General features: G+C 40.4%; 1 protein-coding gene across 2 annotated transcripts in view; it reads left to right on the plus strand.

Moving 5' to 3' along the window:
- LOC134088373 (up-regulator of cell proliferation-like) overlaps positions 1-22,721 on the plus strand; it is a 32,297-nt gene continuing 9,576 nt past the window's right edge. The window contains exons 1-9 of one of the 2 annotated variants that reach the window (XM_062542308.1): positions 1-139; positions 5,227-5,267; positions 5,372-5,586; positions 5,678-5,782; positions 5,931-6,020; positions 10,363-10,648; positions 14,362-14,401; positions 19,519-19,782; positions 22,455-22,715. In XM_062542308.1, coding sequence (XP_062398292.1) covers positions 5,390-5,586; positions 5,678-5,782; positions 5,931-6,020; positions 10,363-10,648; positions 14,362-14,401; positions 19,519-19,782; positions 22,455-22,715 — 1,243 coding nt within the window. In that variant the 5' untranslated portion in view covers positions 1-139; positions 5,227-5,267; positions 5,372-5,389. The remainder of the gene's footprint in view (positions 140-5,226; positions 5,268-5,371; positions 5,587-5,677; positions 5,783-5,930; positions 6,021-10,362; positions 10,649-14,361; positions 14,402-19,518; positions 19,783-22,454; positions 22,716-22,721) is intronic. The other variant, XM_062542309.1, reaches the window with a different exon arrangement.

Genomic DNA, 22,721 nt, shown 5'->3' on the forward strand with positions numbered 1-22,721 from the left:
GACTTGCAACAGCATTTTGCAACAGACTGAAGATTATGATGTTTCTCAAGATTTTGTAAATAGTTTTGGTGAGACAATGATATAATAAGCAGCTTGAATAATGACGACCACCATCAGGAACCCTTCAGGAACACTGTGTGTAAGTAAATGTTATCCTCTCCTTTAAACACTGTTTACAGTGTAGCCTACTTGTCGTCATCCACAGGACGACTACCAATGTGAATGCATTGGCCTATTGGGAAACCGAAAGATTCTGCTGAAAAGTCTTATTTTGAGTAAAGTAGTTAATGAGGGACAGGTCAACGTTTAAATGTGTAATGTCCTTAGTAGCTCATGTTTATGGGAAACTAGGTCATAACTTAACAATAGATATTCAGCAAGATTATTTTGTTCTTACTTCGATATAACCACTTGAAGATACACAGACCCACTCTCTTCTGAAATGTATTTAGTCTGTATAAAGCCACCTTAAGAGGATGGGGGTCGCTCAAAAATGTTTGCATAACACTGTAAATAACAGCATGTAGCCTTAGACTTTGACTAAAGAATCCTGGGAATTGCTCAGCCTCTTCAGTATTTTTTTTTACCTTTTGAACGCATCGGCTTCAGTGTTGGTAAGTGACCTCAATAACACACAGCCACAATAGACAGTAAGAGTGATCTGATTGAAATGAAAACATTCTTCTCTGTGTGTGTGTGTGTGTGTGTATGTGAGTGTGTGTGTGTGCACTTCTGTCAGTGTTCTGTAGGGCGTGGACATGGCCAACAATAACCTATTGTTGTGCATAGTGCTTCCTGAAATAGTAGGACAGCACAATAAGATGTTTCATTAAATATTATGTGAGGAGATCTGGGAAACCCTTGACACGGTACAGACAAAAGTCATTGATTTTGCCCTGTTTTAACCCTCTCTGACTGACCCCTGTTCTGGAACTGGAACATTTCAGCCTAGTTATCTAGTCTGACTAACAAAAATCAGAATGTTGACAGACCTGCTTTTTCAAAATTACTGACTGTAATACATGCATTGGACTTGTCTGTCTGTCTTACCTGGTAAGGGAGATGGTGGGATGAGTCTTCACAGGATAGGAGTTAATATGGATCTATATATATTTTTTAACATTTTTAGGAAAAATGGCATGTCCAAAATTCTCCTTTTAAAATAATCAATGGAAATTTGCCATCATAGCTCTCAAAATGGTTCTTAAAATACCTACCAAGCCTCTGCATGTCTACACAATGACTCTAGACTTCATCTTTTTAGCAGCAGTGGTGGTTTTGAGGCAGGAACCATTATTTGCCATCATTCTGGCCTCACTTTGTGTTCACTTTTTTATGGATTGAGTTCTGAACTCTGGGACACTCTAAAATGGGCATCTAGGGTAATATTAGAATTGGCCATGTGGCCTCTCAAAGACTAGACCCTGGCTACAAGTACAAGTAAATCTACTTAGACTTTTCTGCAGTATTAAGCCATTCATCCATGCTGTGTACAGAAATTGAAAGAAAATGTGCAAGTAGATACGCATGCCTCAAAATGGATCTTGGCTACCCATAAGATCTGGTTTACCTGGATAAACCAGTTACCTCACTGCACGCCTACAGTTGGAGTGCACTGTTGAAATCATATGATTTATAAATACCATTTTACAACCGACTGAAGAACAAGAACATGAACCACCACTTGTAATATATTCTTTTGACCATTCTTCCAGAGACTGGCTTTCAGTCTGGGCTCTAATTCATCTCAAAGGTGTTCTTTTGGGTTGACGTCAGGACTGGCAAGTCTAGTTCATCCACACCAAACTCTGTTTGTAGAGCATTGTGTGTGGTAATGCTTAAGCAGATAGACTACATGCACTGGTGATGTCTGCATGTTTTCAGCAAGATCTTGATGAATGTCACTCACTGGGCTTTGTGAAAATGTGAATCTCCAGCATTTGAGAGGCAGAAGCAGAGCAGAGCAAATAAGCATTATATGAAAAAGAAAATAAATTTAGCACCGACTCCGAACCAGCACCAAAACTGCCTTGGTAGAAAATAGGTATTGTATGCCTTACTACAGTGTTTCCCAACCTTTTCTTGCCTGTGTCTAAGACAAGCCAGGCCCCCCTACCCAAACTCCTACCCACATACACACACAAGACAATTGTGGTAACACTTTACTTGAGGGGTTCGTTCATAACACATTCATAACAGCTGTCATGAACTGCACATGAAGCATTCATGACTGATTCATGAAACATGACTCATCATTCATACCAACCCTTTCATGAATGTGGAAGACAAGACGTCAAACACATGTCAGAATTAAAGTCCAACAATCGCAAAGCAGCATTGCTCTCTTTTTTGTTTTAGCCAACCTGATCATGTCACATCTTAGTCAACGGGGAAGTCCAGTGTCCAGGAGAATTTAGTTTTTTGTTTTCCTGTTTGTTTATTTTATGATAGTAACCTCTGAAAAATGCATAATTGTCTTCAGCAATGACTGTATATATACAGCGCCCTCCACAATTATTGGCACCCCTGGTTAAGATGTGTTCTTTAGCTTCTGATAAATTCATTTTTTTTCCAAATAATATAGGACCACAATGAAAAAAAGCGTAAAATCCAACCTTTAATACAAGTGCATTTATTTAGAAGGAAATAAATCCCACATTAAGAAATAATTATTTTACAGCAAATCATGTGTGCCACAATTATTGGCACCCCTGATGTAAACGCTTTGTACAACCCCCTTTTGCTAATAAAACAGCACCTAATCTTGTCTTATAATGTTTCACAAGATTAGAGAAAACAGAAAGAGGGATCTTCGACCATTCCTCTTTGCACAAAATCTCCAAATCATCCAACGACCTGGGTTCTCTCCTCTTCAACTCACCACACAGGTTTTCAATGGGGTTGAGGTCTGGGAACTGAGATGGCCATGGTAGGAGCTTGATACGGTGTCTGGTGAACCATTTCTGTGTAGACTTGGCCATATGTTTAGGGTCATTATCTTGCTGAAAGACCCAGTGACGATCCATCTTCAGCTTTCGGGCAGAGGCCACCAGATTTTGATTTAAAATGTCCTGGTATTTCAAAGCATTCATGATGCCATGCACCCTAACAAGGTTCCCAGGCCCTTTGGAAGATAAACAGGCCCACAGCATCACCGATCCTCCCCCATACTTCACAGTGGGCATGAGGTGCTGTTCTGCATACTCATCTTTTTGTTACGCCAGACCCACTTAGAGTGTTTGTTGCCAAAAAGCTCTAACTTTGTCTCATCTGACCAAAGCACACGGTCCCAGTTGAAGGCCCAGTACCGCTCCAGACATTTGTGCTTATGATTTTGAGTGAGAAAGGTTGTTTTCCCTGCATGCCTCCCAAACAACTTGTTGGCATGTAGATAGTGCCTGATGGTTGTTTTGGAGACTTTGTGACCCCAAGATGCAACCATTTGATGCAATTCTGTAACAGTGAGTTTTGGAGATTTTTTTATTTCTCTTACCATCCTCCTCACTGTGCGTGGTGGCAAAATAAACATGCGTCCTCTTCCAGGCTTGTTTACCACTGTTCCAGTTGTTTTAAACTTCTTAACGATTCCTCTGACCATAGATATGGGCAGGTGTGCGAGTGGCTATTTTCTTATAGCCATTGCCTTACTTGTGAAGGTCCACACACATCTGCCTTACTTGAACAGTGTGTTCCTTTGTCTTTCCCATGTTGAAGAGAAATGGCCTCTGTGTCACGTCATATTGATAGCCCAGGGAAACAGGATGTTAAGAATTACTAATTAAATGTTCCTACATACTCTGATTGACTTTGTAAACTACTGTAGAAATGACAGAAATGACAGAAATACTTTAATTACATTTATTTCCTAGGAATTGTTAGGGGTGCCAATAATTGTGGAACAGGTGATTTTATGAAGAATAATTATTTCTTAATGTGGGATTTTTTTCCTTTTAAATAAATGCCCTTGTATTAAAGGTTGGATTTTACGCTTTTTTTTCATTGTGGTCCTATATTATTTTGAAAAAAAATGAATTTATTAGAAGCTAAATAACACATCTTAACCAGGGGTGCCAATAATTGTGGAGGGCGCTGTAGATAAAACTGGAATGTCCAACCATTCAGAGGTCCACAGATGGTCAGTAGTTCACTTCCCAGTATGATGAATACTTCACAACTATAGTAAAGTGACATTTGAAGAAGACTTAATAAAATATTCATGAGATGTTTACAAATGCTGGAGAGGATTCATAATACCCTGTAGCCTACAGTATATGGATTACTACTGTAGGTACAAAATGCCCGCCTGCAAAACTAAGAGATACAGAGGCAGTTTTGTTCCCTCAGCAATCATAACATTGAGGCTATTAGACTACACACTAATTTATCTAACTTATTGACTGCACAGTCTTCTTAATGTATTATAGATTTATTACTTATTCTGGCTTAGCTGCGAGAATCTGTTAGGATGACTTTTATTCTGTATTTTATCCCCTGAATTAGAATTTTTAGATTTAACCATGTCTTTATGTCTGGAGTACTGTTGCCACTGTTATGTCAATGTTTTCTTGTTTTCTGTCAATGTCATTTATGTCGTCTATGTTTGTGTAAGCAGCCTACTCTTTTTACCTGCAACCAAATCTACCCTTGGGTACAATAAAAGTTACCTTACCTGACCTTTTGATTGTTGGACAAGTTTTGGTCGTTTTGTCTTCCACATTCATGAACGTGTTGGTATGAATGTTGAGTCATGTTTCATATGCTTCATTTGCAGTTCATGACAGCTGTTATGAATGTGTTATGAATGAACCCGTCGAGGAAATTGTTACAGACATGGTTTTATTCAACAATCACAGTCCAGGGATGAATTACCAATGCTAAAGGTTGCTTAGTTCATACAGTAGCTCAGAGGTAATAAATAGCTACATGAAATTAAATGTGGAACAAAATATGTTTGATTATCCAACTAGGTGTGTAATTGGAATTTTATACATTTAATGTGTGCAAATATAATTTTGGTAACCTCACAACCTCAGCCCAGGCATTGTGCGGACCCCCTGCAATCTCTGGCCACCCCTAGTGGGGTTCCCAATGTTGCACTAATGTAGGCTATGTCTTGATTGCAAGCAGCTATGAGTAGTATTTGATGGGCAAGATGAATTTAACAAATAAACTAGTTGGCATCGCCATTCAAAAAATACCTCTAAACTGATGACCCTTTGTTTTCAGTTCCCTCCTCGCTGTCACTGATACCCAATCCAGCTATTTGAGTGAGTATCTGACTAATATCAGTATCAGACCAGTGCATGCCTAATTTCATCCTAGTTTGACTGATATAAAATCTTGAGATTGACCAACATGACATTCTGAACAGAGGGAAGCTGACACAAAGATGGTTGAGAGGATGACTTCAGTCGAGTATCAGGATGACATTACAACTGCCAAAGAGAGGATCTGCAGGGAAGTACAAACTGCATCCATAACAGGGAATCTTCACAGAACACTTCAAAGTCAAGATGCTGCCTCCTCGGGCCCCCCTGTGGGGAATGATTGCAAGACACAGTCTGCTGATCAATCTGTCTGCATGGGGTCAGCATCACAACATCAATTTGCATCACAGTAATCACCATTTCTATCCCACAATTCATCATGTAAATATAATTATGATGATGTATTGCAGCAGCTTGCACGAAGAAGGTCAACAATCCCCGGTGCCAGGAGCGATGTCCATGAAGAGTGATCAGTCAATGAATCATCCAAATCGATTTGCAGATGACAGGACAGGGTAACTATTACACCTTCACATACTGTATGACAGCAGCAGTTCACTGGAATATGTTACTGCATTGTTTTACCTGGAACATATATAAATACATAATATATGAATACAATGTTTTTGATGTTTGGCTGTTTTTTTTTCATCTTGTTACCAGGAGTCTGCTTGACAGACCTGATTCACCATTCAGCGATGTGACTATTGTACAAGAGGATGACTCCACTGTCAGCTTTGATAAACACCTTAGGTGCGTTGGTGTGATAGAATGCCATCACTATGCTTCAGTATGTACTATGACCTTGGAATCAGTATTTGGAGGGTTAGCTTTGGTCAATTAGCATAGCCACTGACAAGGTGGAACTAGAGCGTCTGAGGCTGCGTTTAGACTGCAGATCGTATATGCTCAATTCCGATTTTGTGCTCATATAAGATTTTTTTTATTGCATGTTTACATCTACTTTCGCCAGTGACCCAAATCCGATCATGTGTCTTTACATTTGCCAGACACTTGAAATGGCCCGCATGCGCATGGGCTAAAAGTTTCTTGTAAAACATTATGTGTAGCCTAGGCTACGGGCACTGCACCAGTTAACACAGAAAACACATTCACACATTGTATTTCAACACTGGTTTACAATGGTGGGAGCGAGTTGCCGCCGGCTAGTTAACCAAACCGCTCCGCCAGCGCGCCCACTCTGAATTGTAACCTAACGTCATTAACAGGCGCAAAATTGTCACAGATTAATGACGTGGGACACATTGCACTGGAATATCCGATTTGTCTGTTTAGACTGTAGACACATGAACAAATATCCGATCCATATCTGTTTTAAAACCCCATAGGCTTGGTTCACACTGTCAGTCGATTTTTTGCTTATCTGGATTGTTTAGTCTGAACGGCACAAAACCGCATAAAATGCTGATTGGCACCACATACGAAGTTGGTTTCAATATCGGATATGAGATCAATTTGAACAGTCGAACCACTTGAATAGGATTTCAACGTGCCCCTTTCATCATTTGCACTGAGACAAACAATTGCAACGTAATTCTGAGTGACAAAAGTGATCGATTGATTCAGCACGTGCGCCAGGCCCGTTACTCCCTGCTGGAAAAAACAGCCTGACCAGCTAAAGGTGGTTTGCTGGTTGACCAGCTTGTTAACCATCCCTGCTGAAAAAAACAGCCTGACCAGCTAAAGGTGGTTTGCTGGTTGACCAGCTTGTTAACCAGCTTATTTGACCACCCTTTGATGGTTAACCAGCTAGACCAGCAAAACTCTCGCGAAAACACACCTTCAGCTGGTTTACCCAGCTTATGATGGTAATTCAGCTGGTTTTGATTGTCGTACCACCTTAAGCTGGTCATTTTAGTTGGTGTTGCTGGTCTACATTGCTGGTTTTTACTGGCCACGCCAGCTTATGTTGGTTATTCTAGAAAACCAGCTTGACCATCTTTGTCAAGCTTGACAGGCTGGTCACCAGCATGACCATCTTAAACCAGTTGTATCCCAAACGACAGGCTGGTCACACCAGCACGACCAGCTTCCTCAGATGGTCACGCCAGCATGTCTAGCTGGTGGCCTAACCAGTTGCACCAGCAAAGACCAGCAATAATAACTGTGTTTTGGGCAAAGACCAGCAAAGACCAGCTAAAACCAGCTACCAGCCTAAGCTGGTTTCTTGCTGTTTTTTTCAGCAGGGATCTTATTTGACCACCCTATGATGGTTAACCAGCTAGACCAGCAAAACTCTCGCGAAAACACACCTTCAGCTGGTTTACCCAGTTTACAATGGTAATTCAGCTGGTTTTGATTGTCATACCACCTCAAGCTGGTCATTTTAGTTGGTGTTGCTGGTCTATATTTCTGTTTTTTACTGGCCATGCCAGCTCATGTTGGTCATTCTAGAAAACCAGCTTGACCATCTTTGTCAAGCTTGACAGGCTGGTCACCAGCATGACCATCTTAAACCAGCTGTATCCCAAACGAGAGGCTGGTCACACCTAGCCTGATTACCATCGACTTTCAAAGGCTCTGCGAGACTTTAGTCTGACCAAGAGCCTGTGCTAACACGGTTTCTCCAAGCGCTGGTTGACCCGCCTCCTTTAAGTGCCTCGATTTGCTACTGGTCGATGTCAGAAAGCGGTTTGCCGAGTTTAAACCATTAACAACACTCTTTCCTCTGCCTTGAACATGCCTCTACCCAGAGAGGTTGGAGCTGCTCAAAGTTGATTGGTTCTCGACCAAAGGGGGCAGTTCCGCAGATCTCGGGAACTCAGAAATCCTTCCCGATAAGCAGAATTTCAACGTTTTTTTTAGGTCTTCTATTTCCGTCATAGGTCTCCTGCGCAGGCTCAGGTGTCGTACATGTGACGTAGGCGACGCTTTACTCTCTATGGACGCATGTGCATTCTCACGTTAACATTGATTTCGGAAAAAGTTTATTACTCTGCCGATAAAACAGTTACGAGATTATGACGCCAATTTCACAATGTAGTATGCACTCCGACAGTAGAAAATGTTCATATAAAGGCTTAAAACGCTTCAGCTGTAACGTTATTTGATGTCAAAGTGGCGCTTACGCCCCATAGGATTCAATGGAATGGCCAGCTAGCCACGGTCTACTTTTTAGCATGGCGGCCGCCATGCTGTCTACACTCTCAGAACGTTCGCTGCCCCCTTGGGCTGGACCATGCAACCTCGTTCGACGAGTTGGGTTTGAGACCGTATCGCACAACCATAGAGAAAAACAAAAGATGAGGCTAACGAAGCGTGCTCGTTTGAATCGGCTTTGGCTTTTCTTTGAAGTTTGAGTAGAAAGAAGCACTCAAGTCGTTCGTTTTAAAGAAGGATGTATTTGCCGTTTTGCCGACTGGCTACGATTGGTCACAAATGCTGGCCTATTACGTGCAGAGGCAGTTTGAAAGACAACTGGTCATCCCACCCACAGGCTTCATCTCTGTGAATGGTCCGACCCCAGACTATACATTTCTGTGTAGTTTGGCTTGCCAGGCTAGTTGACCAGACCAGCGACAGCAAAAGCCATAGGTGTTACGTCACTGGGAGGGCGTGCCAGGCTAGGTCACACCAGCATGACCAGCTTCCTCAGATGGTCATGCCAGCATGTCTAGCTGGTGGCCTAGCCAGCTACACCAGCAAAGACCAGCAATAGCTGGAAGAAAACCAGCAAAGACCAGCTAAAACCAGCTACCAGCCTAAGCTGGTTTCTTGCTGTTTTTTTTCAGCAGGGCTGTGTCTTGCGCGTTGACATCGCTGCAAAGAAAAAACTTGAATATAGTAGTTTCCTCCGTTTCTGACACTTTCTCACAAACTGTAAGGTATTTGCGCCGCGGCTACGCATAATAAGTTGGAAAATATCAAAAATGAATCCGCTTTCATCCATGACGACTTGGTTGTGTACTGTACAACTCTACCTAATGAATCCAGCTGTGTGTAATTTATATCGGATCTGAGCATTGCACGCCAAGATCGGATGTGATCACTTGCAATATGCAATGAGAACAGTCAGTCAGAAAGATCAGATTCTGATCGGATATGCAAGACATCCGATTTCGACTGCCAGTGTGAACAAAGCCATAGGAAAGGGGCCTGTATCCGATCTGAGGAGATCGGAATTCCTGTGTTTTTTTACTGTTTACACTGTCGTGGCACAGATCGGATACGTGCCACATAAGAGCAAAAAATCAGATTTGGGTAACTTCAAACTGGCGGTCTAAACGCAGAGAGTGACAAACTGCTTCCTGTTTAGAAGGTGGGACTGGAACCAGGAGTTAGGCTGATGTGTTCAGGTATATGGTAAAGGAGGCTGGAATAGGAAAGTGTGTCAAAGGCTGTAGAAAGATCCAAGAGAATGAGGATGGCTATGCTTATATAGCCAGAATTATCAATGATGAGGTCATTGGTAATCTATTGAGGACAGTCGCTGTGCTATGATTTGTTTTCGCTCGTTTTATGCTTGTATATTTCTCTGCAGAGCTTCCCCTACAGCTTTAGCGTGTATATTTATACATATACAGTATAGGCTATACATATATTTATAAATTGCAAGCGTGGTTCTTCTTGTTCCTTATGCGTCTCAGACTTCCAGATGTAAACAAGGAGCGATCGCCTCCTGAACAAACTGCAAGGTTGCAATAGTGGATAGGGACACTGGGGGCGGGAGGAAATATGACTGTTTCGATAAAACTGGTCAGTCAAGCAAAACAACGATTTCTAAGCGATTTTATGACTATGAAAAAGTTGCATAGGGTCTCTTTAAAGGGACACTTCACCGATTAGCATTAAGCCTTGTATCTTTATGAAACCAGTCATGTTTTTGAATGGTTGTGCATCATTCCCTAAGTTTGCCTTGAGATGGGAGAAATACGGATTTCAATGAAACCCATGAACTTCCTGCTTTCAATGATGTAAAATGATGGAAAGGCAAACTGAGGGAATGATGCATTCAAATTATGCATTCAAAAACATGACTGGTTTTCTAAAGATACCAAGCTTAATGCTAATCGGAGAAGTGTCCCTTTAAGAAAGTTGTTGTGATTTATTTCTGCTTCCCCTGTTTCACATATAGGGAAGATGGTGGTGTGCTCTGTTCAGTTTGCTCCAAGAAAGCATTTAAGTCCTGTCTGACCTGCATTGCGTCTTTCTGTGAGACCCATGTGAAGCAGCACTACACAGCTCCAGCACTGCAGAGACACAAGCTGGTGGAGGCCACTGGAGACCTGGAGCAGAGACTCTGCCAACAGCACCACAGAGAGCTGGAGTTATTCTGCAACAGTGACAACACTCCAATCTGTGTGTTATGTGTGGCTAGAGAACATGCTGGACATGACATAACGGAATGGGGAGAGAATGAGGTAAACATGTTTCAACATGCTCCATTTATACATGTGACCCATGTTGCTGTTTTGAGAAGCATGTAGAGCAGTGGTTCTCAAACTGTGGTGCGGGTACCACTGGTGGTACGCGGACTCTCTGTGGTGGTACTCTGGGAGTCTCCAAGATGTTCTATTTCATGAAGACAAAATAATCATATATATATATAAACTAGTTTAAATGTAGCGATTTTTCTGTCTTCTGTTTTTTTTATCTGTCTTGAAAAAAAAAAAAATAAGTACAATGTAAAATTTAAATTGGCCTACGCTACCGTATTTTAATGCTGGTGGTAATGGTGGTACATGGAGAGTCAATTGTTCTCTGAGGTGCTCATTGTGAAAAGTTTGAGAACCACTGATGTAGAACATATGTACTGGAATGGTCAGATTGGATTTCGCCCTGCAGCTCAGGCTGGAAACTTGCACATTTATCTCTCTTGCCAAAATATTTGCTGTTGACAGACTGAACAATACCTGCCATGGCAGCCACAATAACATTGCTGCCAAAGCACCTACAGTATCAGCAACAGACATAACATGAAAATTCTGACAGTGAATTACAGTAAATTGACACTTAATCCTTGGTAGAGAGGCAGAACTGATAGCGTCATACCAGTAGTCCACACACTGACCAACGATAAGAAAATTTGGTAACACTTTATTTGAAGGGGTCTTCATAAGGATGACATGTAACAGGCATAAGAATGACATGACACATGTCATGCACATTAATGACACTTAATTGATGTTTATGACTGTTGTCATAATCTGTCATTCGGTTTCTGGAATGTCAAGTTGACATTGTTTGAGTGTCATCATTATGACAACTTGATATCAGGCAAGGTGACATTATTTGAAGGTGTCTTTGTCATGACAACTTGACATTAGGCAAGAACATGTAATCCGCTTACAATATTGTCATGACGACTTGAAATATAACTGTGTTTGGCCTGACTTATCTTCGAGGTTTTTTAAAGGAATAGTTCGGAATTTTGGACATAGGACCTCATTTCCAACTTTGCCGAGGTGATATACGTCGGTGGAGGGTTACATGCTGCCACTCAGACATGCCACCACTACGACATGCTTCCATTTAGACATGCCTCTATTTCGACATGCTGCTATTTAGACATGCTGCCAATCCGACACATTTTAGTACCCCCATTCCGACAGTTTACAAATCCTATTTTTTTCCAAGTCAATTTAACGAACCCTATGAGACCGACGGACGCAAAGTGCGTCAAAAAACACACCCATTCTTCTCTGTTACATTGCTCCGCGATTATTAGTCACAACGAGATGAGACCTATATTGCATGAAAGAGCAGAACCGGGGCTTTCCAACAACACTAGACACGTGTCTGTACGATCAAGTATGAAAATAGAATAAAATCATGAATTTAAATCAAAGTATATCATATTTACAGTCTATATTGCTCTGCGTTCACCCACGCAGCCACGGCTCTCGCTTGAATTACTCCGGGACCAGGCATCGCACAGACATGACACGCATACCAAATGAAAGAGGAGAAACAGAGCTTTCCATTGATACCAAACACATCGATCCTTTTGTGTTATAAAAACAGACGAAGTGACAAACAAATAAGAATGTCATATACAGTAGCTTCAGCTACCGCTACTTTCGTTTGCTTTACTCTTGAAACTGTGGTCAAAAAGATATGGCTTGCATGTCAGATAAAAGAGGAGAGCTAGAGCTATCCACAGATACCAAATATAACCTTCTAGGCCATAAAACAGACGAAGTGACAGCAAAATAATGACCGCGAATAATGTCCGCGAATAATGAGAACTTGCCATGTACAGAACTTTCACCTCCCCGAGTCGCGCACGCAACAGACACATAACCATATCAAGAAGTCTTCACAATGACATTTTAAATGTGAATCTTTATTCTTTTACACAATTGGATATAGTTATGACATTAATAGCCTATTAATGACCTCATGTCGGAATGGCACGTTGTTTGAAAAAAAAGTTAAATACCGCCACTGCGACCATGAAAAACAAAAAATGTCGGAGTGGTGGGACTTTTTCCCATAAAGAGACATGCCTCCACTACGACAATTGGACGTCCATGTCGGAGTGCTGGTATGTCGGAATGAACGGCGGATACCGTCGGTGGAGACAGTTTGTATCGCGTTTAACCCCTTCCTTCAGTTGCAGCGTTCCCCTTTGCTAACGCTGGTTCTGAGCTAACGCATTTCAACGGTAACATCCAAAACAGTCTTACTCACTCCCCACAGCACACCGAGACAAGTAAATTAAAACGGCAGACTATCGTTATACATGTCCGTGTTGATAGAATCATTTTAGAAATAAAACTAACCTTGCAACTCAATGATTTATTACAATTTGAGGGACTAGTTTCTCAATATCAATCTGCCACTGCCATACAGGAAACAAAGTAGGCTATTGCAATGCGATGCAAGGTTAGTTTTATTTCTAACATTGTTCTATCAACACAGCACAGGCATGTGCATCGATAGTCTGACGTTATAAATCATTTGTTTCGGGTGTTCTGTGGAGTGTTTTCAGTGGCAGGCTGGATGTTACTGTTGACTTGCGTTATCTCGGCACCAGGTTAGCACGAGATGAACGCTGCAACTCAAGGAAGGGCAGAAATTCACTGAAAATGGTCTCCACCGACCTATATCACCCCGACTAAGTTGGAAATGAGGTCCTACAGTATGTCCAAAATTCCGAACTATTCCTTTAAGTGCAATTGGCTGTTATGACACCATTCTAAATTGGTCATGAATACTTTTCTTGACCTCAACTACAGTGGGACAGATTTGTCATTAAGCTGTCACAAAGGACTATTACTGACCAAAATAGTTTTCTGACAGTGTCATGAATACTTACCTTTGACCTCAAGTACAGTGAACCATCTGAGATGTTTCCTGAACATGTCATGAAGTGTCATTACACTGTCATGTAGGTTTCATTTCTGTACATTTTACATTTCTGGAACATTGAGTCGAATTTCAAGTATACTGTAATAACAACAAACACCAGTCAAGTTCATCCACACCAAACTCTGTCACATGTTTTTATGGACCTTGCTTTGTGCACTGGTGCACAGTCATGTTGGAACAGGAAGGGGCCATCCCCCAACTGTTCTTACAAGGTTGGGAGCATGGAATTGTCCAAAATCTCTTGGTTAATGCTGAAACATTCATAGTTCCTTTCACTGGAGCTAAGAGGCCAAGCCCAGCTCAGGGATGGCCCCTTCCTGTTCCAACATGACTGTACACCAGTTTACAAAGCGAGGTGGATGACATGGATGACAGAGTTTGGTGTGGATGAACTTGACTCGACTGTACAGAAACCTGACCTCAACCCAATAGAACACCTCTGGAATGAATTAGAGCAGAGACTGAGAGCCAGTCTCCTTCTGCAATATCAGTGTGTGACTTCACAAATGTGCTTCTGAAGAATGGTCAAACATTCCCAACACACTCCTAAACCTTATGGAAAGCCTTCCCAGAAGAGTTGAAGCTGTTATAGTTGCAAAGGGTGGATCGACATCACATTAAACCCTATGGAGTAAGAATGGAGTATCACTTAAATTCATATGCGAATCAAAGCAGGTGACCCAATACTTTTGGCAATAGGGTGTATGTGAATATGAAAGAAAATTCTTTGCCTCATGTCCCAAATACTTTTTTTCTACAGAGTCCTCGATCACATCAATCACAAATGGCATTTCAGAGAGGTAGGCTATGCATTCTTTAACTGACTAGCACACTGAATGTTTACAGTTTTTGCCCGTTGTTTGAACACATTTTGCAAAAATCCGCTCACTGTGCCAAAACCCTACACACAAGTAAACATACAGTAACGCAACACTGGGAAATATACCTTTCACATCTATGTCAAATTGAAACTCTACTATCAGTACCTAGACTCTGCTATCAAAACCTAACAACCCTTTGTCAAAATCAAACTCTGGTGACAAAATGAACACACTTGCTTCATTAAGCATACACTTTCAGATCAGGAGGAACACACTAGTCTACTCTATCCACCTTATTCCTTAACCCGGAAATATGTATTGTTGCGATGGTTACGATACTGTTTTCACCTTCCGTTCATTCTGTTAACATGTGCGTTCTCCGTAGGTAACTAGATTATGCCTCAACTTAGATTTATTTCGAAATGTTGACAATTCTGCCCTCAGCACTCTTTTTGCGGAATTTTATACACTACTCACTGCTTACACTCAATTTCCAAATTTCCAACACACTCCTAGCAAAATTATACACACATTTAGTATTATTTACACTGTTTTGCCAACTGTATGGCACACGGTCACATCATGAAAACTGTTTTAGATAATTAGTTCACTCTGCAATCAGCCTGAGCAGTGTAAATAAGGCACAGGTAAGATATCCGTGTGGAGTTCAATGGAGGGAGCAGGAAGAGTGAGAATTAGAGGAGGCCTAGGAAGAGGTCATGGAGGTGAAGGAGCGAGAGGGAGAGGAGAAGGAGGTGAAGGAGCGAGAGGGAGAGGACGACAAGGACAAGGAGCCCGGGGCCTTGGACAGGAGGACATTGCATGCAATGTAGACAGATTTGTTTTTTCTTTTTTTTTGTCTCAGTAAAATTACTATTTTGTGTTTTGACTTTGCATTTGTTTTGATGAGTGTGAACACCAATACTTGAAGTTTGGATCCCTGTATGTTTACAGAACTATGACAAAAGTATGACCTCAAACTGACATACTGTACCTTGTGCACAGAGAAAGCAAAAGCCATGTGTCTTGTATTCATACCATCAGTGTAGTTGACACATTGTGTGCCTAGTAAATGTTGGCTTGTGTTTACTGTTTGATACAGAAACACCATTTTTACGAAGGTGTGGAGAGTTAATCAAGCTGTGTTCGCTTTTGCAAGAGAACTACAATGTTGGGTAACACTTTATAATAAGGGTACATGAATTCTCATGAACTAATGCATGAATTAATGCATGAATTGCGCCATTAGTTAATCCATTAATATATCATGAATCATTATGACTTAAAATGAATTCACTGATTGTCATTAATGAATTAATACATAAATAACTCATCATCTTAAGCATTAAGTACGGTTGGCACATCATCATGAATCATGATTAATTAAGCATGATCATGATGACTTTTTGTCAGACAAAATTTTGGACATCACCGTCATGGAGAAAAAAGAAAAGTAATTACACATGAATTCATGTTAACTAAATGTCATGAATTGTCATGAGTTAATTCATTAACTCATGCATTAATTATACATGAACATTTCATTAATAAACATGAATTAATAGTATGTCATTAATGACATCAGGTATGGACAACAAATTCATCTTGAGCATTAAGTACAGTGGGAAAATCATTATGAATAATAATCAATTACACATGATCATGGTGATTTCTAGGTTTTTGAAATGTGCTCCAAGGGGTAAGTAAACTATACATTAACTCATCATGAACTAATTAAGACCATTTTCAGAGAATATCGAAGAATCCACTTCTTTCGTCAGTGATAAAGAAGGGTCCATTTACCACTTTAGGTGAAGGGCCACAAACATGATGAACTCATGAGTAATTCATCATTAATTAATGTAAATTGACAATTTTTGCATGACTTCAAACTTCATGCATTTAAAGCACCACCTGTTCATCACTTTATCTGAGGGGCCACAGACATGATTAACTAATGAAAAGATAATGCTTAGCTAATGAGGACATGCCTATATTTGAACGATGTGGATTCTTCGATATTCTCTGAAAATGGTCTTAATTAGTTCATGATGAGTTAATGTATAGTTTACTTACCCCTTGGAGCACATTTCAAAAACCTAGAAATCACCATGATCATGTGTAATTGATCATTATTCATAATGATTTACCCACTGTAATGCTCAAGATGAATTTGTTGTCCATACCTGATGTCATTAATGACATACTATTAATTCATGTTTATTAATGAAATTTTCATGTATAATTAATGCATGAGTTAATGAATTAACTCATGACAATTCATGACATTTAGTTAACATGAATTCATGTGTAATTACTTTTCTTTTTTCTCCATGACGGTGATGTCCAAAATTTTGTCTGACAAAAAGTCATCATGATCATGCTTAATTAATCATGATTCATGATGATGTGCCAACCGTACTTAATGCTTAAGATGATGAGTTATTTATGTATTAATTCATTAATGACAATCAGTGAATTCATGTTAAGTCATAATGATTCATGATATATTAATGGATTAACTAATGCATAATTCATGCATTAATTCATGCATTAGTTCATGAGAATTCATGTACCCTTATTATAAAGTGTTACCCAATGTTTTGATAATTTGGTGAAAGGTTTTGTTATTTGTGTGTAGAGTTATGCAAAAATAGCCAATAGTTACAAAAAATGTGCTTAAGCAATCAGAAAAAAACTGTTACCAAACACCACACCACAAATTAGCAGAACATAACAGGTTGTTAGCGAAATGGAATATTTCTGTCAAAACAATAAACAAATTGATAAAAACCTTACTGTATCATATCACTAACACATTCTTCGAATGATTCTACACTGTCTCCATCTTATGCACCCCAATACAATACATTCAAAACACATCTGTAAAAGCCCTCTTCCAATATATGGATCTTATTCAGACATTGTTTGAGAGCATTAGGATAATTTAGATTTAGATAATATTTTGATGAACCCTCATCAAGCAATGCACAAAACTGATGCTGCAGACAATATTTATTTCTTTCACTGTACCATATGTTCAGTTACAGTTAGACCCCGAAGCCATTTGTTTTGAGAATAACGGCTGGCTGATGAAGTTATTGGCTGGCTAGCCGGCTCAGCCAAAACCTAAATGGCTGCTGCAGCCGCCAAATTTTTAATGGCTGATAATGGCTTAAGTTGCCTCTTCATGCCTACAGATGCCTATGTTGTACTAGATCTCAATACACAATGTTATTATATCATTTTAACAAAGCTCTGAACATTTCACTTCAATGTAGACTGAAGCATGCATTGTGAACTAGCGCCGCAATTTCTGGAGATGGTGAAATGCTGCAGTCGCAGTAATATCGCATGCTGTAAATCTGTCCGCTCCAAAATACGTTTCATATCATCAATCTTTGGTTTTGATGTTTGTGCAACCGGGCCCTGAAGATTTTCAAGTCCGAGTAGAACTTCGTAGGAATTAGGAAAGTATATGAAAAGCGAGATCAAAATAAGGCTACCGTTGGCTTCTTTCCCCCATTTCATCTCAGCGCGAGAAAGCAAAAACATTGCAGAGAACGTGGACTTTTAATTGGCCGTCAACTCACTGAGTCCTGTGTATCGTAGCAACGAGCACAAGACTGATGTGGTGAATACAGTGGGAAAACCTTGTGTATCGTTTATTTTTCGTACCCTCTATGTGATATAATTGTTTTTAGATGCAACAAGTCCAAGTCTAAGTTTGGCTCAGCCAAAGTTTATCAGATGGCGGCTCAATTTGGCTTACAAAAATTATTGGCTGGCGGCGGCTGAAATTCTAAATGGCGCAAATGGCGGCGTGTGGCGGCGGCTTCGGGGTCTAGTTACAGTGACAAGTCAATCAACAGAAAATGGCAAAATTATAGTTAAAGTGTAGAAAAATAAAAATCTGTACACAAATAAAAAGTACTGTACACTTACAGTCACTGAAGAAAAACTAAAGCAACAATACAAACAAGTAACAACAATACGTAATACTCGAATAATCTATCCGTCTAGCTGGATCAGGCCATAAGAGCTCATCCACATCACAGGCTATGGGTGCCTCTCATTTGGGCTTATATACATCCTCCCTCGCTCCTCGGGCCTCGATCCTCACTGATCGACATAAAGAATGATGGGGCAAAAACAATCGGATAGGCTATCCAGTGTTAGTTATAGATCAGTGGGAACGCCCCTCTAGGATCGAGCATCAAGGAGGCATGTTGTGAAGCACCTTATGTCTTCGTTGGCAAGGCAATACTGTATAACACGTCTGAATGCTGCGTTTTCACATGTGTGCTTACACACCTGGAGGATGTGATTATTCAATTTGTTCATTAGTGTGGTCATTGGCAAGTCAGGGCTTTGTAATGAGAAGGAAGTACCTTACAATCTGCATCTGTGTCTAAGGTGTGAAAATGTGTTTTACGTTTTAACATTCACTGTGTGTAATGTTTTGCAAAAAGTGTGAAGCTGAATTTGTGCTTACTGTTGTACTACTCTGCGCAGGTGTTTTGCTAAAGTGTTAAGCTTTGTTATGGTAACTGTCTGATAATCTTAATTTTAGTGTGTAAACGATTGGAAAAAACTGTAAAGCTAAACTGAGGGCTTTTTGTAGATGGCTGATTGGTGTTCAGTTTTGCAAGTAAGTGCGTTCAGGTGTGTATTTTAGAGGTTGCAATTACCCGATGTGTTTTGTATTTTGGATACATGTGTTTAACAAATGGTGAGATTTCATTTTTGAAAAAAGTGTCTTATGTATGACATAGAGAGTAGTATGCAGGACCAAGTGTGTCGCATAAAGGAGTAAGTGTGTTGCAGAATTGCAACGAGAGTGCAAAGCAGCACTTTTGCTTAAGATATGGGTACATGTGTTTGAGACATGGCAACAAAACTTCAAGTTGTGTTACTTTAGTCTAAGCATGCGTCTATAGTGTTCAAGCAACGGGCAAAAACTATAAACACATGAAAATTACTGCATTTTACACATGTGTTAGTAATGAACTTGTATTCTCTCTTCTTAATACAGCAGCTTATGTTTTGCAAATGAAAATGTCCCAAAACATTTATTTTTCGATGTTCATTCCAAGCTCACCCATCTCCTGGACCAATTCAGTTCACCTCAGTAAATCCACACTCAGTTTCTCTGAGTTGGGGACCTCCTGAGGGACTGACTGGACCTCAGAGATATAGAGTTACTTGGAAATGCGATGGAGACCAGGGCAGCGTTGTGGTTTCAGATGTCAGATTTACGGCTGAGGAACTCATTCAAGGGGAAAAGTATGAATTTGCTGTGGCTACGCTCATGGATGATGGTAGCCACAGTCGATGTGTATCTGCAACTACTTGGACAGGTTAGCTTTTAAAGATTCATATATTTATTTTGTCACAAATGTAATGCATTTGTTGCAATAACTACAATGCCATTATATGTTTTGGTTGGAGTGACTATTTGCGCCACTGCAATTACCTTTACAAAAATGTTTGCGGCAGATTTGCAGCGTAGCCTAGGCTAACCTACTTGTGGTGATTTGCGGGAAACAAATTAGTTTATGTGACACATCTACCGAGCTGCTCACAATTCATGTTACCAATTGGCTGAAAACGTTCTACCCAGAACTCTTGGACCCTTATCAAAATAAAAGTAATTTCAGTGCATACTGTATGTGTGTGTGTGAGTCCGTGTAAGCGAGGTCCTTTTCAGCAGGAGAACACAGAGGGATCAATACCTCACAGGTCCTCACAACAGCTCCAGACTCTGGCTACTTCCTGGGGTTTGTGTCCATAACGACAATTAGATGCCATTTTATGGGTGTGTGTGTGTGTGTCCATAATGATAATTACACTCTATTTTGTGTGTGTGCGCACGTGTGTGTGTGTGTGTGTGTCCATAATGATCATTATGCGCTATTTTGTGTGTGTGTGTGTGTGTGTGTGTGTGTGTGTGTGTGTGTCCATAACAATAATTAGACGCTATTTTGCATCTTTGAAAAGTTGTTTGTAAAAGTCTCATGTTATAGTACCACCTAGAGTAAACTGACCTTAGCAGAGTTTAGCAACACACACACACATGCGCGCACACACACACTCACGCACAGTGGCCCTCATCTATGAAACGTGTGTACGACCTGAAACAGGCGTACAACAGACATACACTTGTTTCCACGCAAAGAATGCCCTTTATCAATTTGAACTTGATCGGTGGCTACGCTTGAATTTCACGTCTAGTCTCAACTCGTGTACGGAAGTTTTTCAGGCGGCATAGCACCGTGCAGCAGTAAATCGGCGGTGGATTAGAAAGTTGAAGAGTTGAATACATGGAATATATCTCAGACATAACACTCTTCCTGCACGTGTGTAGTCTATTTGCTGTAATGAAGCCTATTATGTTACACATTTGATGGCTTAGGATAGCAGTATAGGAGATGACTACTTTCTCTTTGGTAAACGCAACATTAATCAATTATATAGCCTATTTGTTAATTATTCCAGTGGGCAAATGGCGGTGTCATATGGTTTGGTAATGAACATATTTATAGTATGATGCGTTCTCTCTGCGAAAATAAAGTCTGTTGCGCTTAAATCGCTCTAGTTTCCCGTCTTCCTTGATGACACTTCCAAATCTAAATTTAGATTTAAATTCGATTTAAATCATGCTTGTTTCCAGCCGCCACATTTATCAACACACGTTCTTACACTGGAATTGGAGAGATACGAAAGTTTGATGAATCACACGTGAGCCCCGTCGTCAGATGATTTCTGCGCCGAGATCTACGTTGGTTTCTACGCTCGGTTGATAAATGAGGGCCATTATGTCTTAGGCCTACAGTAGAGGGGTATAAAACAGTACAAGATACTAAAAGTATACGAACACTGTTCCAAGCAGGGGTACAAAGAATTTTATTTATTAATTCCAGTTTACTTAATTTGGCATTAAATCATATCCATAACCATATTGTGGGCTTAAAGCAATAGTTCGGGATTTTGGACATAGGACCTCATTTCCAACTCAGTCTGGGTGATATAGGTCGGTGAAGACCATTTTCAGTGAATTTCTGCCCTTCCTATGAGTTGCAGCGTTCATCTCGTGCTAATCTGGTGCCAAGATAACGCAAGTCAACGGTAACATCCAGCCTGCCACTGAAAACACTCCACAGAACACCCGAAACAAATACATTTTAACGTCAGACTATCGATGCACATGCCTAGTGTTGATAGAACCATGTTAGAAATAAAACGAACCTTGCATCGCATTGCAATAGCCTACTTTGTTCCCTGTATGGCAGTGGCGGATTGATATTGAGAAACTAGTCCCTCAAAATGTAATAAATCATTGAGTTGCAAGGTTAGTTTTATTTCTAAAATTATTCTATCAACACGGACATGTATATCGATAGTCCGACGATTTAATTGACTTGTCTCGGATGTGCGGTGGAGTGAGCAAGACTGTTGTTGATGTCAGACTGATATTACCGTAGAAATGTGTTAGCTCAAAACCAGCGTTAGCAAAGGGGGACGCTGCAACTGAAGGAAGGGGCTAAACGCGATAAAAACGGTCTCCACCGACCTATATCACCTCGGTAAAGTTGGAAATGAGGCCATATGTCCAAAATTCCGAACTATTCCTTTAACAACCTCCTTCTCTGCAAGGCCCCTTCATTTACCTTTTATCAAATGAACAACAACCACCCCCCGGTTCACACCTACCTCCGCTGCTTCTAAATGCACCAGCCTCCACTGGTATCAGCGTCTCTGCAGAGAAGGCACACAATTTAAAGAAGAAACAATGAGGAAAGCAATATTTGCACCAGGGTGAAAATGGTATAAAATGATGTAGCAATAACAGTATTATACAGTATATTGCTATATACATCAGGGTACGAATAGCATCAATTTCTTATTATTCACTGGTACATAGCATACAGTGATATTTGTACAGTTAAAAATAGCTTTTTGTTCAATGAATATCTAAAAGAGTAGTTAGTTTTATTGTGTTGTTGACCAATTGTGATGACTTTTTTTACAGAAATTCCCAAGCCTGATAATGTGTCTGCTACTACTGATCCTACATCACTGTCAGTGACATGGAGCAAACCAGCAGGAGTCGATGAGGTGAAATACCTACTGTCCATACACAGTGAAGGGGAATGTCTGCAGACCCTTTGCTTGAAATCTCTCCAACGATGCTTTTCTGGCTTGCAAAAGGGGAAAGAATACGTCATCAGTGTCTCCACTGTGCTGAAGGATGGGGGCCAGAGCAACCCTGTCACCAAAACCATCTGGACAAGTAAAT

This window comes from Sardina pilchardus, chromosome 8 (assembly GCF_963854185.1).
Source record: "Sardina pilchardus chromosome 8, fSarPil1.1, whole genome shotgun sequence".
In the NCBI taxonomy this organism is placed as follows: Eukaryota; Metazoa; Chordata; class Actinopteri; order Clupeiformes; family Clupeidae; genus Sardina; species Sardina pilchardus.